The sequence below is a fragment of the Cupressus sempervirens genome, chromosome 6 (genome assembly GCF_028749045.1).
Source record: "Cupressus sempervirens isolate cs-2001-9-10 chromosome 6, ASM2874904v1, whole genome shotgun sequence".
Taxonomy (NCBI): domain Eukaryota; kingdom Viridiplantae; phylum Streptophyta; class Pinopsida; order Cupressales; family Cupressaceae; genus Cupressus; species Cupressus sempervirens.
The window spans coordinates 433,264,029-433,280,110 of NC_143123.1; the positions used below are offsets into that span (position 1 = coordinate 433,264,029).

The 16,082-nt window shown below is 36.9% G+C and overlaps 1 protein-coding gene across 2 annotated transcripts in view; it reads left to right on the forward strand.

Moving 5' to 3' along the window:
* LOC149552899 (pfkB-like carbohydrate kinase family protein) overlaps nt 1–16,082 on the forward strand; it is a 133,323-nt gene that overhangs the window by 63,330 nt on the left and 53,911 nt on the right. For both annotated transcript variants that reach the window (XM_089788457.1, XM_089788458.1), the window contains exon 3: nt 13,966–14,257. In XM_089788457.1, coding sequence (XP_089644583.1) covers nt 13,966–14,257 — 292 coding nt within the window. The remainder of the gene's footprint in view (nt 1–13,965; nt 14,258–16,082) is intronic.

Consider the following 16,082-nt stretch of genomic DNA (forward strand, 5'->3'; position numbering starts at 1 on the left):
TTGTAGCCGACAGGTAAATAGTTTGTAGCGGACATAATGTTTGTGGCCGACGGACTCCTCCGGGAAGGTTCAGTGCATAGTATTTATATCCCGTCTGGGATCATTGTAAATCAGGAATCATCTACTATCATTCATTGTATGGAGCATAATGTATGTCTGGCATATGCGAATATAATTTTGCTATTCTGTTCCATTGTCTGTATCTGTTGATTTCTTTACCAATATGGTAAACATTTTTTACATGGTTTGGTTGTTTCCAACTAATATGGGGCTTGCATTTTGATGAAAATCATGAAGTTGAAGCTCTTCTCCAATGCTTATACCCTTCAACAAATTAAGTTATAAAAATCAAAATAGGGATACAAAACCAACAGCTGGCCCTGTATAGAAACCAAATAGTTGATTGGAAGGATTAGAGGACGGATATCATAATTGAAGCGGATGGTAAAGATAAGATAATAATATTAATGTCCACGACAAACCAACAAGGTTTATGGGACTGAGCATACAAATAGAAGAGCCGGCCAAAGTAGAAGCACCAAACGGTGACTGAGAAGAAACAAAAGCAAGAAACAAAACGAGAGAGAAGACAAGGTAAGGACTAAGGGTCCTTCCTTGTCACAAAGAAATCAGTAATAGAGGGGTAAACCTGTGGATGATCCAAAACCTTAGAATGTTGTGTAGAATTGCTATATGACTGTTGCTGCCTGGAGAGATTGGCGCAGTGTCTAACTGATCTGGAATGAGAAGTGCTAGAAGGCCTTTTCAAACCCTGTGGAGGAGACAAGGGAGAGAAAAAGGCAGTAATGAGCTGGTCTGAAGTATGCCCTTGAGGTATAAAAGACTGCAGGGTAATCTCCCGAAGGTTGGTGGCCTCCTGAAGATAAAGTGCAAGACACCGCTGATCAATATAGCTGAAGAACATCGAAAGTGTAATGTCCCCACTGTTTCGGTTATGTTCTAAAGTTGTAACCATTTGTTAGTACAATATCAAAAATTGTATGTAAAACATATTAGCAATGTTAGATTTAAGTAAATACTAATCTAAATACTACCCAAGCTAAATTTCCTAATCCTTCGGAAGAGATCATTTCTCCAATCGCCTACCCTTTGGTGAGAGCCACGTCTCGATTAGGTAATTGTCATAGAAAGAGATTCTCCCTTAGGCCTCTTTGGGATCTCTGATAACACTACTTGCTAGAGATCCCACCTCTACCAAGCCTCTGTCTTTGACATATGCATATGTTTGACCACTTCAATATATATTGTTTCTAAGAGATTCTCTAAAATCTCTCTCTGGGACTCTGATCCGACATTCATTTCTGAATGCCCTCTAATGTCTCTAAGAGATTCTCTAAAATCTCTCTCTGGGACTTTGATCCCGACATTCATTCCTGAATGCCCTCTAATGTCTCTAAGAGATTCTCTAAAATCTCTCTCTGGGACTCTGATCCTGACATTCATTCCTGAATGCCCTCTAGCCTCTAATTTCTCTCTATAAGAACTCGACATTCCTTTAGAATGCCCTTTATCATCTACTAAGAAGATCTATCTGTAATGATATCTCTAACACTATCAATGACTATTGTTTGATAACCACTTGCTATTCTGATGGTATGGTATGCAAAAAATATCTGACTGGACTCCTCATGTATTTTGTATGAGGCTAGCATGGCACTAAGTTAACTCAACATATAAGTAGCCCATTGAATATCGATCCTCAGCTCTATCTTCTTAATTAACATTCTCGTATTCTTTATCACTATCAACCCTTGGTTAAAAATAATAGTAAATAGACCTGCTTGCTGTTGATGTTTAATATGTTGGTTACTACATATCTTCAGATCTTCTTTTAACGTGTCACTCATACATTGGGGCTCAGATTGGATTGTCTTCCCTTTATTAGAATTTCATCCTTTTTCTAACTTTCCATCTACGTAGCCTTCCGTAGCCTTGGAACTCGCAGTATCTTCTATCGGTTCTTATTCAATGTCCTTGTTTTTTGTGGCACGTAGGATTGCAAGTATCTATGATTTAATATTCGAGACTTGGCTACTTACTTATCCTTTGTATTCCAATCTTTTGCTCGATCCTCTAATTCAGTGTATTATTATTGTTCATTCGAGAAAACATGGGTCTCTATCTTCTTCTAATGTTTGATACTTGTTGGCCATCTTATTGACTCTGCTTGCGATATTGATATTGTCACCTTGAAGGAGATGTCATTATTATTTATTTATTTTTAATGGTGATGTTTGATTTGTTTGCTTTTGTTCTCTATTATTTGAGAATAATGATTATTAATGCTTCTTAGATTCTATGTTTGTCCCAATGTTCGATGGCTATCCAGCTACTTCCGAATATCATCTTCTTCCATTTCTTTGCATTTGTAGTTTCCTTGGAATGGATGTATTCGCATTGTGTGTGAGTCTACTTAGCGCCTTTCCTCTGAATATAGACTAATCTATGCCACTTCGATACTTGTTCTATCCTCTATCCGTAAACCAAATTGTATATTGCAATCTTCTTCCAGGTGATAATGTTATGTATTATTTGAATCGTGCTCTTTTATGCCATGTTAGTAATTGCCTCTCTTCCCCCTTTAATAAAGGCATATAGTTCTCTTTATAATAGATACGTATCTCGTCATTTCATCAATAGTAAGTTTTAATTAATTAATTAATTTGATATTTGTTTATTTAAGATCTTCTATTTTATTTTATTATAATATAATAATAATCATATTATTTATATCATAAGATAACATGGCATGATAAAATCTTATATTAATTTATTTATTATAGCTCGTTCATTAGAAAATTACATCTATATGTTCATTTTGGGGGTTATTACAGAAAGAGAAGAACAGTCTCTAAAAAGGTAGTAAAATCTCCCTCTAATCTCATAGTAAAGAGGACATTGAAAAATGAAGTGGATCTTAGTCTCAACCTTTGCCAAAGTACACAACTGACATATCCGATCAGCCCGATCCATATGGTGGTCAGTCTGAGCCCTGAGGCGGTGAGAGCCAACTTTGAAAGAGCCTAAAGAAAACCGTTAAGGCATGATTCCAGCGCTGATAGAGATAAGCAGGGCGAACAATAATACCATCCCGAATCTCAAGAAAATGCTCAACATAGAAGGCCATCTTAGGTCATAGACCTCTCGGGGGATTACCCCAGGTAGTGGTAATGTACTGTCTATAAATATCTTGTCTGACATGCTCATTCAACTCTTTTCTTGAGGGGAGAAGATGAGCAGGAGCATCAAGTGAAAACTGGTAAGGAGGAAGACGATCTATTTCAATACCAATCGAAACCCAACAAAGAGGTGGCCTGGGTGTACCAACAACGAGACCTAGTAGAAGTGTCAGATCTCATAATCTCAACAGAAGAACAGTATGCCATATGAGAGTATCTGTGCCGGTCAACCCCTGACTCCATAAAACCACAAAGCCGATGAAGAAACCAAATCAAGTAAAAAATGGTGGCAAGTTTGAGAGGATGAGCTCCAAACTCAGCTAAGACAATGCTGTGAGGGGTGAGTCTGTGACATCTTATGAGACACCGTAACATCAACGTCTAAACCCACTCAATAGAAGCCCAATCAGAAGCAATAAGGAAGGTCCCCAAACTACCGAGCCATAGAGAACTGTCGGACGGACCAAGGAGTCCAAAAGGGACAACTTGGACGAAATATCCTAGAAATGATGCCTGAAGCATTGTCTTTCTAGCAAAGCCAGGGAACCTATGCCCTTACTAATGCTGGACTGAATAGCTGGTCTCAAGCTGAAGCGCGGCCTCGAGATACATATAAGAGGGGGTAATCTCAACCTCCTGACTCTGAAAGAAGAAATGAAGATGAGAGGTCTTTAAACAATTAAAGACCATAACTCGAGTCTTAGACAAATTGACCACAAGTTGTCACTGATCACAAAAAGAAGCCAGAATATCAAGGAGTCTCTGCAAGCTGTTGGGAGAAGAGGCTAAGAGAACCACATCATCAGCAAAAAGGAGAATGGAGATCAAAACCTGATGCAAATAGCACCCATCATTCGGTTGAGAGGAGTTCACAAGGAAATCGTCCAACTCATCAATATATAAACCAAACAGAGTAGGAGAAAGAGGACAACCCTGTTTCACCCCAACGGTGCTTTGAATCAGAACAAAAAAGCCTTTCGGAGTCTTGAGCCTACCGGTTACCCTCTCATAAAGCCTCATAATAGCAATCTGTAGCAGATTTCAGATCCCAATCTCACAAAGTCTTTGAAATAAGGCCAACCTAGTAATAGAATCGAAAGCCTTACGAAAGTCCACAAAACAACAATAGACCTTTTGAGAGCGGTGCCTAGCCTCCTCAATGATAGCCCACAACATGAAAACATGATCCATAGTTTGATAGTTTGCCTGAAAACTAGCTTGCCTTTTAGCTTTACAACCTCTTCTATCAAGCTCACTAGATAACATGGTGTTCAGAGCAGTGGCATAAAGTTTGGCAAAGTATGTCTGATCATAATAGTCCCGTAGTTACTTGGATCAGAAGCAGGCCTGGACTTCTGAATAGGGTAAACCACATGTCTAGATTAGGACTCAGGAAACCTAGTGCAAACCACTCTATTAAAGAGTGTAGGAAGGTAAGATCCGAGAACCGAAGCCCCAAGCTTGAAAAGTTCTGCTTGGAAACCAACTTCATCTGCTGCTCTGCTGCATCTCAATGATCTGATGGCCTCAATAGTATTGGAGTAGGTGAACAAATGGCAGTATAGAGGTGGAGTGGAGTGAAGAGGTGGCTGCCCAGGAATGTCATAAAGTGTAGTGATATGGGAGGTCAAAGAGTGGTAGTCAAGAGTGGAGGACGGGGGGGAGCAACAAGGGAAAAGGGTACGCCAAAAAATTTGAGGATTTTGAATAAGTGTGGAGCAAAGGGTTTTGCATTGAAAAGAAGCAAAAGAACGTTTCTTGTGGCGAAGAAAATGGAGGTACAAAAGGCGCAAATGGGTGAAGGCAGGAGACTTAGTCTCGAAGGCGGCACGAACAGAGCGATGGAAAGCTTTGCAATTAGTATCAAACCATTTATTCATAGGACAAGTATTTCGACGCTTAGCTCTGAGAGAGGGAGGGGAGTGGTGAGTAATAGAAAGAAGAGCAGAATCCCAAATGGCAAAGGCAAGTGAATCGAACATGTCAGAGGCTGCAAGCGACTCACTTAAACTAGCAGGTGTCAGAAGTCGCCTAAGGTGGAAAGTAAAGAGCTCACCATCGCTCTCAGGGTAATGAAAGTGAGTAGGAAAGGAGACGATATCATCCGGGCAATGAGAAGGTTGGAAAGAGTGCGAGGGGTGGGATGAAATGCAAGTAGAAATGCTAAGAAGAGCATGATCAGCCAAGGGGAGGCACGAAATGGTGAAACTGCGAATGGAAGAAATGAAGGAAGGAGAAGAAATGACATAGTCAACAACACTCGCACCACCACAGTGTGGCCAACAGGTAAAGAGGTCCGATCTAGGATGGAATAATAAATCGTTCAGAATCAACAACCCAGAAGACTCATAGAGCTAGAGGAGGTGACGGCCATAACCTGAGAGCGGTCCAGGAACATCCTCCGAGGTGCGCTGAAGTCCCATACTAGTCGGTCTAACGCAGAAGTGTAGTTTGAATCAAAACCACGATCATGCAAAGGAGTCTGAAGATCCTTGGTTTGAGCGTTGAAGTCTCCAAGAATAATAATATTAGCCAAAGCTGCAAACTGTGAAATACTCTCCTGAAGGTCACAGAAAGGATCTCCATTCTCCGGGTCATGAATGGCATAAGGAGAGGAGGTCGGTAGAAAATAACAAACAATAAAAATCTCTTTGTCTATATATCCGCCGACCAACCTGGACCCACAGAAATTTGGCAAAGGTGTTAGAGTGCACAACTGAAGTGAAACTGAAAATATCATCACGTATCAAGCAAGCCACACCCCTAGACCCATGGACCCCACAAGAAGTGCGGACCTCATCTCTGCAAACTGACAACCGCTGATAACCAAGATATCTTGGAAGAGGGCGCATGGGGCTCTCGTGAGTCTTAGTAATGGCCAAAATATTAGAGGACCCCACCACATCATGAAGAAGACCAAGTAATGACCATAAAGAGCCATTACCATTCCAGCAGTTGACAAGAAGAGAAGGGGGCTTCCTCTTGTCAGATCGCTGTCGGAATCGGCATGCCAATTTGGAGGTTGTCCTCTCTACCCAACTAGTAGGAGGAGAATCACGAACCACAACTTTAAGATTTCTAATAACAACCCATTTCCCAGCATGCCTAACATCTGCCACAATTCCCCGAGCAAGTTTGAGTTTTGTAACTTGTGCCTTAGTAAGATCTTCATCCAGATAAATTTTAAAGGGTAGAGAAAACAACTTCCTCTTCGCTCTAAGTGCATGGAGCCTATCTGAAAAAGAGAAGAATCTGATGAAAAGGATATCGCCCATCCCAAACCAACACCTGTCCAAGGTAATATCAAAGATACCAAGGTGATCTGAGAGAAAAGAATGCCTCGCAGCCATAGGATAGGGAGTGGGTAAGAGATCTCGAACTTGCAGATTCAGCTCATGTGCACATTGCGCACGTGAAACCGTAAAGTAATTTTTTTCTTTAATGCAAATTAAGCATGTATTAACAAAAGATTGGGCTATGGTCTTCTGATTCACCTAATAAAACCTGGATTCAAGTTTCTCTGGTCATGCCCTCCATATTCATGAAGGCCACCCTTGGACAAGGCCGGTTGCTAGTACAAGGTAAATTTTGATAGAATAGATACTTAACTGGATTGTTTATTGCATTCTGGCCATGCATTGAAAAAGGTAATAGGTGTGATTAGTACTAATTTATCCAAAATAAATTCCATTTCAATTGCTATTTTTCACAATCTATCATTGTATTAAATACCATTAGCCGATAGGCTTTATATTGTGGATTTCATTATCCACAATTGCCTACTAACCTTGTCTCACATTTCAAAACTACCTTAGTCTCCTGTTAAACCATTTTCAAATGAACTTTCTAGCTGAAAAATCTCCTTAACAAATCTTATCGATCAAAAAGCAATTATCATGATTTTGCATTGCTAAAAATATTAAGAAACATGTATATTTAAATATTATTACTAAGAATATGTATAAAAGGAAAAAATTCATGTTTTCTTATTATCTTCTTTACAAAAGAATATGATAATATCTTTTAATATTATCTTCTTTTATTAGGATATTATTTTTTAATGTTTCAAAAAAGGAAAGAAAATTTGTTTAAAAAGAAGATAAATACTAATAAAAATTGATAAAAAAACTTTTTCAATTGCTTGCAGATAAGATTGTAATGATTTTGTATCACTTAACAAATGAAAAAATATATATATTTAAATATTTTTACTAAGAAAGAGAATTTGACTCTATTTTATTATTATCTTCTTTTTGTAAGAATATTTTTGAGTATATATTTGAAACTTTGAAACTATGAGTATGAATGGTTAAATTTTAAATATTGAGTGTTTGGAGATCATATGACGTGCAATGTTTCAATTATGGCTCTTATTGTCTCCAAATATGCATTAAACTTTTATCTTTTTGTTTTGTAAAAATGTAGTTTCTATCTTTTGCCGGTTCCTTTTTGAGCTTTTGCCGAGTTCAAGTGCAATTCAATTATTTTTGGGCCGCCAAGTCAGCAATGATGTAGGAGTATCCTTGGGCCGTTGGCAACCTTGCATCACCCAAAAAGATATTTTTGCTTGTTTTCTGTTTCCAGTTATCTGTCTGACAGTTTGATTTGGCGAACACTAGTTTGTTCTTTCCAAATTCCGCAAGCTTGATTTAATATTGTGGACCTATCATGAAACATTATCCTAAGTGCGTAGAATTCAATGTTACAATAGGTGGAAGTTATGCTTCATCTTCGCGGGTGCTAATTGCCTATGTTGTTATTCATATGATGCTTGGTATTTGATTAAACGAGGTTCTATATTTAAGAGTTAGCTTATGCGCTCTTGGATCTAGGCAAATGGTTTACGTGTGGACTTATACCTGAGGCCTCATAATGTTTTGTAATGTATTATGCATCTAGTTATTAATTAATTGAGTGTTAGTCCTATATTGTATAACACGTTTCCTATTTTTGGAAATTGTGAACTCTAAGCCGACTTCTGTGTCCCGATGGCTATATATGTAATGTCCTTGAGTCTTAGAAAGTAGCAGGAGTTGAGATTAGTATCATCAAGGAAGTAGATACTTGGAGAACCTCAAGGTAGCGAGTTTGGTCTATAATCTGGAATTTATTGGTTATAACCAGGAAGGCCTTACAAATTGACATATTGCTTGTCATTTTGTATGCAAGTTGTGTAATCAATCAATACTCAATGGTGTATATGAAGATCTCTTGTTAATAAAGTGTTTTATTTGCAATTGCATCTTGTTATACTTTTGTTGTGTTGTATTTGTTGGGGGCTTGGTCATCTTTGGAGGTACACCTACCTTGTACTGCATCACATATCATTACAATATAAATAATGTATCTTTCCAATGAAAACATCTAGATCTAAGTCATCAATTGGTCCAACTTCATTTGATCCACAAGCTATTACAGTGCATCTCCCACTAGCTAGATCATGTGAATTGGCACATATGGAGGTTATACCAATTATTTGTGGCCTCTTTTTTGTAGTCAACTTGCTTATGTGGTAGGAGGTTCAAATTGCATACAACAAATCTTCTGGTTTTTTGGTAGTCAATGAGTTGCGCTTAACTGAGTGGATAGAGTTGCATGTGCTCTGATTTGCTTAATTAAAGAACTCACAATTTGTTGAAATTGGAGAGAGTCAATGCAACCTAAAAATGAGAAAGAATGGTAAGAATGCTTATAAACATGCTTATCTATGATAGAATTTTGATTGAAGGATGTTGGAGTAACATACACATATGCCCATTAAGTTGCCACCATGTATGAGCATCTATCATATATTTGCCTTGAAAGAGAACAAATACTTGACCTTGTGATGGGAGAACCTAACAAACTCTGTTGTAACATTAACCACCACTTCTAGATTCGAGGTCAAAAAGTGCTAGAGAGTTATAGATGTTTGTATGTAAGCACTGCACATCTTGGCATTCTTTTTGTCTTTTTTGTGTAAGTTCCTCAAGCAAAGCTATATTTTGTGACTTATTTTATTTTATTGGGCAAGATGCTTGAGTTGTTGGAACCCTTGCAGCCTATGTTTATTAGCTGAAGTGGATTAGATGGTTAGAGACCAAGAAAGAGCAGGGTAGAAGGGTGGAGGCAATGGCAGTTAGCAGTTAGTATCATTTTGTTTTGAATGTTAGAAATATAGATTCTTGATTTCCTAATTTTGGGTAGTTGTTTGAGATTATTGATAAAATGCTTGACCAAATAAAAGCTTCAATTCAGTCTACCCTAGTCTCTTGTAACAATTACATCAAGTCCATTGTTAAATGGTGATAGGATAAACCGAACACCAATGTGCACATAGTTGCCGTTAAGTTTGGGATCACTACAAATGTGATAGCACTGCCTGTACTTTTATTTATTTTTCAAAAGCAACGATTTCTCTTTCATTTATATTAAGGACGAGCCAAGGAAAGACATGTCCCTTCATGAGACATGGCCCTTCATGGGACATGTCTATTCATTATTAGGTGATTAATATAATGACAATTGATTATGTAACTACATAAATATATATATGTATATGTGTGTGTATATATACATATAATATCTTTGAATCATTATTATATTAATTTCTCCTAGTAGTATTTTAGATATATATCTATATATATATTATGTCATACATAATAAAATATATATATGTATATATATCTTCATTAGTTTAGTCTCATGGGATTATCTGAGTGAAGCTAGAGAACATCAACACTCCCTTTTAGCTAGGGATGATAAACACATGATATGATATTACCTTAGCGTAATATCAAGATTGACATATTTAAGAATATCCTTGATTAGAAGATATTCACCATTAGATATCATCTCATGATATCAGGAGTAATGGCCTCAACATATCAAGTCGCATTACATTCACCAAGTACTCATAATGTCCACAAGGTATGTGCACACATATCCTCAATGATACTTACCATAGGAACATTATATTCATGGTTTGTTTAAAGATGCTGATCCACCATGACATATATCCATACAATACAACACATAGATATCTATTAGATGATATCTATCTCTTAGTTGATATTGATTTACAAGATATAATCTATCTTGATCTTCTTAGACATCAACCATATGATATCCATCATGATAGAAGGTTAGACTATTGTAAGATTGTCACCTTACTATAGTAACCACAAAGTCATATAGTAACTCACATGACATTTGCGATACCTTAGCGCAGAGGGTGAAACCAAGGGCTTTCATCTCAAACTTCTCCTAGAGAAGAATGCATTTCCACCATACTCAGCATAGAGGGTGGATCCACCATATCTATTCCCAGAGGGTGGAGCAAGGGATTTGACCTCGAACTTCTCTCACAGAGAAGAACTCATTAACAAGGCATTTTATCTTGAACTTCTTTGTTGCAGAGAAGAAAGCATTACAAGAAATTTCATCTCGAAATCCCCCCTCACAGAGAAGAAATCATTAAGCAGCTAGCAATGTGTTGGTCTTTTCATCGAAGATTGCTTATGATAAATTATCATACCCCCTCTGAATCTGATATCAATCTTCTGAGCTCCTCCTTCAAAGTTACCTCATCTTTTCTAATACAAGTGATCTCATGTAAAATATCTGCTCACAACCCAATTCGTTTCATATTTCTTATGTACTTTCAGTTGCACCATGAATTCATAATATTTCATTAGTGAATCATTTTCTCCCACAAAAATTACTTCCATATTAACTTCTCAATGCGATCCAGCTGTTTTGACTCTCATTAAAACATGGACATAACTCCCTTTACCTTTCTTGGTGTTCAAAATCAGATATCTGCATGTCTTTAATATTATATATGTTCTTTCATTTCCACTGTGCGGTGTATGTGGCAGAACATTATTCTTGTACCTTTTGTCAGCCAACTGGATGGTTCCGGCGGTGTTTCTGTAGTCGATAGAATGATTTCCGGCGGTGTTTCTGTATTCTGTAGCCGACGGGGTGATGTCCGGCAGTGTTTTTGTATTCTGTAGCCGATGTCGTTAGTAAATAGTTTGTAGCGGATAGAATATTTGTGGCCGACGGACTCCTTCGAGAAGGTTCGGCGGTAGTATTTATATCTCGTCTGGGATCATTGTAAATCATCATTCATCTACTATTGCAAATATTATGAAGCATAATGTATGTCTGGCGTATGCGAATATAATTCTGCTGTTCGTATGTGTTGATTTCTTTACCTGTACGGTAAACACCTTTCTGCTAAGTAATAATAAGTTGATCATTTCAGGTGACACCCTCCAATCTCCTCGTACTCCGACATCTAGTTAGTGATAATGGACCATTCATGTAACTCCTACTACATTAACACTCAGCTCGATTGTGGCATAATATTTGATGGTTTCTTCAATCCTATCCTCTTCTTCTTGTTCAGTGGCCCTCGTGTGCTTGCCCACCCACAGAAATTTTGGACTCCAATGCATTTATTATTATTATTCGAATTTTATTGCTGACCATGTGACATCGATCAATGTCTTCTGCAGATGTGGCTGTGCATTGCTTCTGGTTGACATTCAGTAGTTGGTTTGCTGTATTCCTTTCTTAGTTGTCGCTGATAGATTTGCATCCTTAAGATTTCCATTGTAACAATGACTGTCCGCAAATTTCTTCTTTTGGATGAACTCTTGTTCAATTCTGCCGCCGAGAATACATGATCTGATACTTTATGTGTTGATTGAATCGTATTTGCTGCTAGCATCCCATTCAGGCTGATTCCGTGTTATTGTTGGATAATTCATGTTTGATTTTTCTAACCTCCTTTCCAAAATCCTTGAATATCCATGATGTATTCCCTCTTTTCATTGCTACCTAAATACTGAGTGCTTGTCTTTTTAGAACCGATACTCCTCTATCGGGGTGAAGTTTTACAATCTCCTGTGGATATTTGATGTCGGAGGTTGCTGCAATATTTAACGCATTACCAGTATATGAGGAAATGAATATTTGCTTGTGTCTGAAGGTTATCATGAATCTTTCTTCTGGTTGAGTACTCTAATCTCTTACTGTTCATTTCTGATATATATATATATATATATATATATATATATATATTCCTAATCCATTCTTACATTTGCAGCCTGGCTTTGATACCATGTTATGATTGGGATCGCTGCAAATGTAATAGCACTGCCTTTTTTTTTTATGTGTGTTCCAAAAGCAGTGATCTCTCTTGCATTTATATTTGAGGATGAGCTAAGGAGAGACATGTCCCTTCATGGGACATGTCTATTCTTTATTAGGTGATCAATATAATGACAATTGATTATGTAACTATATATATATATATATATATATATATATATATATATATATGAGCTTTGAATCATTGTTATATAAATTTCTCTTAATAGTATTTTAGATATATATCTATGTATATATTATATCTCACACACACACACACACACACACACACATAATAGTTTAGTCTCATGAGATTTATCTGACTGAAGCTACAAAACATCAACAGTCGCAAATCCAAAAAGATATGTACAATGTAAAGGACAGGGAGGCAAATAAAGAACTATTTGAATCCTTTGCGAATATGTACAGTATAGAGGAGGCTGCATTAATTTAGGTTGGTGGAAAAAATTTGATTGTCTTACAATCTACAATCTACAATCATGATTAGGGAGGGTTGCGTCACTTTAGTGTAGGATTTGGAAGGGTGGTAGTGACAAGGTGGAAGTGACCTGATAATGTTAGATATTTACTTTTCATAAGTGGTTGGTTTCACAACTAAGGAATTTATCCACATATAGCTTTATCCAATCTATCAAGAGGAACATGCTTACTCCGGGGACATTATAGAAGCAACATGTTGGACAATGTCCCTTGGACCTTATGAATTGAAGATGCACGAGTACAAGAAAAGTCAAACTCAATGAGTTGACAAAGGTTGATGAAGACCGAGCAAGACATCCACAATTGGTTGGATCCTGTAGGAGGCGATAGCTGATTTAGAGTCCAACATCAATGATTAGCTTTAGAGATCATGGGATATCCATCTGATGACATTCTGATTATTGAGGCTGATACTTAATGTTGCAGCAAGGCATTTTGTGACTCGTCATGGCTGAAATAGCAGATTAAAATGCTATATTTGTATTGACTGATTTTAATTGTTATACGAGACTCTGATTTTGGTTTTCAATGTACAAACTTGCATGTCACAGGTGTTATTTGAATTTCATCTGTTTATAATTATGCAATGGAAATTATCAAAATACATACATTTATTTAATTTTACTGTGTGTGAACTGGGTCTGGGTGTGTGTATGAGCTATCCATTTGTGTGTGTATTAATTCTCTATACCCCAGCTCCTTTTCATGACCTCAAAATGAAGGAAAATTTTTGCTATCCCAGAAATATGTCTGGCCATGGAAACTCGGATACTTAGAGAAACTCAGTGGAATGTATCAATAGATACGTCTCTTTCATTTATTTAATTGGATCCAAACATTTTTTCTTTGTGTGATACATGTCTCTTTCATTTATTTAACTGGATTTGAACATCAATTTAACAATGCTATCTTTTATCTAGGGGCTGTTTATTTTTTATAATTTTACTGGCTTATGAAAAGCTTAATTTTCTTGGATTTACTTTCTTTTGAGTACGTCTAAAAAATTGCAAAATGAGGAATAAATTAGTGACTTGTTTGTGGATGCAATGTATTTTCTTTTCCTTTCATAGAATATTTTCATCTTTTTTTTCCTATAAGTTTTTTCTTTTTCTTTTTTTTGCAGTCAGTTTGATTTCAACAAGGAGCCTGCATTCAAATGGATCAGTAAATTATCTGCAAAAGTAGAGGGAGTGATTAAGCAGTCCAAGGTTCTATTCTGCAATGGATTTCTTTTTGATGAGATTTCCCCTGGTTTAATTGTTTCCATGCTTGAATGTGCAAAGGTTGCAGGGACTGCGATCTTTTTTGATCCAGGACCACGCAACAAATCCCTTCTTCATGGCACTCTTGAGCAACAACAAACACTCAAGAGGATTTTATGCATGAGTGATGTCCTCCTTTTGACCTCTGACGAGGTACGTTATATTGTTTACAAAAGATGATATTGCTATATCAAATAGGGAAGAGGTGGTAGTTTCCAGTTTTCTATTTTAAGGGGTTTGGTTAATTATTGACACCAAGATTCCATTCTGTCATTTTCACAAGTTCTATTATGCTCTCTTGCTTGGTTTCTTTTGTCGCTATAATAGTAGCATATATATCTTCGAGATATGCAATGGTTTTTGATTCATTTTAATGTGAAAATGTCTAGCAAATGAAGCACAAGCACCTAAAGTGCTACAATGATTGAGTTTGATTCCTTAGGCATTTGAAAATATAATTAGGTTTCTTATTTTTGTGATTTGAAGGACACAGTGCCATAATTCCGGCAGTATTGGAGATAATGCTCATACTCATTTGTGTTGCACAATTTTGCATGTATCCTTGTAGTTGCTACTAGACTTGGCAGAAATGAACAGTATTAAGTGTGACATGTGATTTTGGAATTTTCATATCAAAGACAAGATCTCATATTTTTGTATTACAAAAAGTAATGACACCAAGAATGATTTGTGATGAATCCATGAAGTTGAGGCCACCTAGCTTGGACGGCAATGCTGGCTGCCAACTCTGAAGTTCCATCTCTTTCTAAAAAATCAGGAAAATATCATATTGTTGCGAGCTGTTCGGTCTTATCTTGTGTAGGAAGAAAAGACTCAGATCTTGGTCTTGAATCTTTTAGTAAGAACCACCAACTTCTTGAAGAAGCCCAATTTTTTCTTGTACTGACAACTGTCTCCTAGAAGGAAATATCAGATTGCTGCCAACTGTTCAATTTTATCTGCTTGCAGAAAATTAGATTTGTGCTTTATTTTATTTTGTTTTGTCTTTTAACGACTTCTAAAAAGGGGTGAAAACAGATTGTTTACTTGTCTTGCACGACAAGTTGATTACTGCCCCAAGTAGGTATATATAGACGACTCTGCCGTACTTTTTATGTTATGTTGAATATTTTGGTTTTCCTTTGTGCACGATTCATATCCTGGGACGGAACCCCCAAGAGATTGCCTTTTCTGTTGTATGTTGTTCGAGCTTTACATGGTCTTGGGATGAAACCCTCAAGAGTTATTCTTAGCTGTGTTACTGTTCGAACTCGATATTGAGTTCTGTGTAATTTGAGCGTTTAAATTACTGTTTTGAATAAAGTCAATATCAGTTTCAAATGCAACTATATTCTTGAATATATAGTTATTGGGGAAAGCTTGTTATTTGATGATTTGAGTCTACATAAGTACTATTGACTATTTCTTTCCCTGAATCAATATTGTGTAATTAGTTATTGATTTTGAAGATTAAAATTTAAATACTTCGAAATAACAAAATTCTGAATAATATAGACCTTAAGGTCTTTACAGTGGTACCAAAGCCTAAGTATTGCCAATTGTGGATTTGATTGATGAGCAAAAGAACATAAAAGTATTTTCCGAGAGAGAATAAGGGTTTTAATATGGGTTATGGAGAGGATGCTGCTGCTAAAGTCTTTAAGAGATCAGAAGAGTTGTTCATCAACATGTGTAAAACATTGGAGGAAGTGGCACAATTGTTGAGAGGTCTCAAGGAGCAGAGTATTGATAAGTCTGCATATGACAAGGGCGAAGGGCAACTTGAACGAACTAGTGAGATGGACTGACTTTATGCTGAATACAATGCTTTGAGTGCATCAGTCCATGATAATATGACCTTCACTGATTACTGTTGACTGGAAAATAAAAGGAGGGCATAGAAAGAAAAGTTATTGTCCTAAAGACCAGCTAGATGGAGAGGTTGTTATGATTGAGAAAAGTAAAGAACATGGAGCTA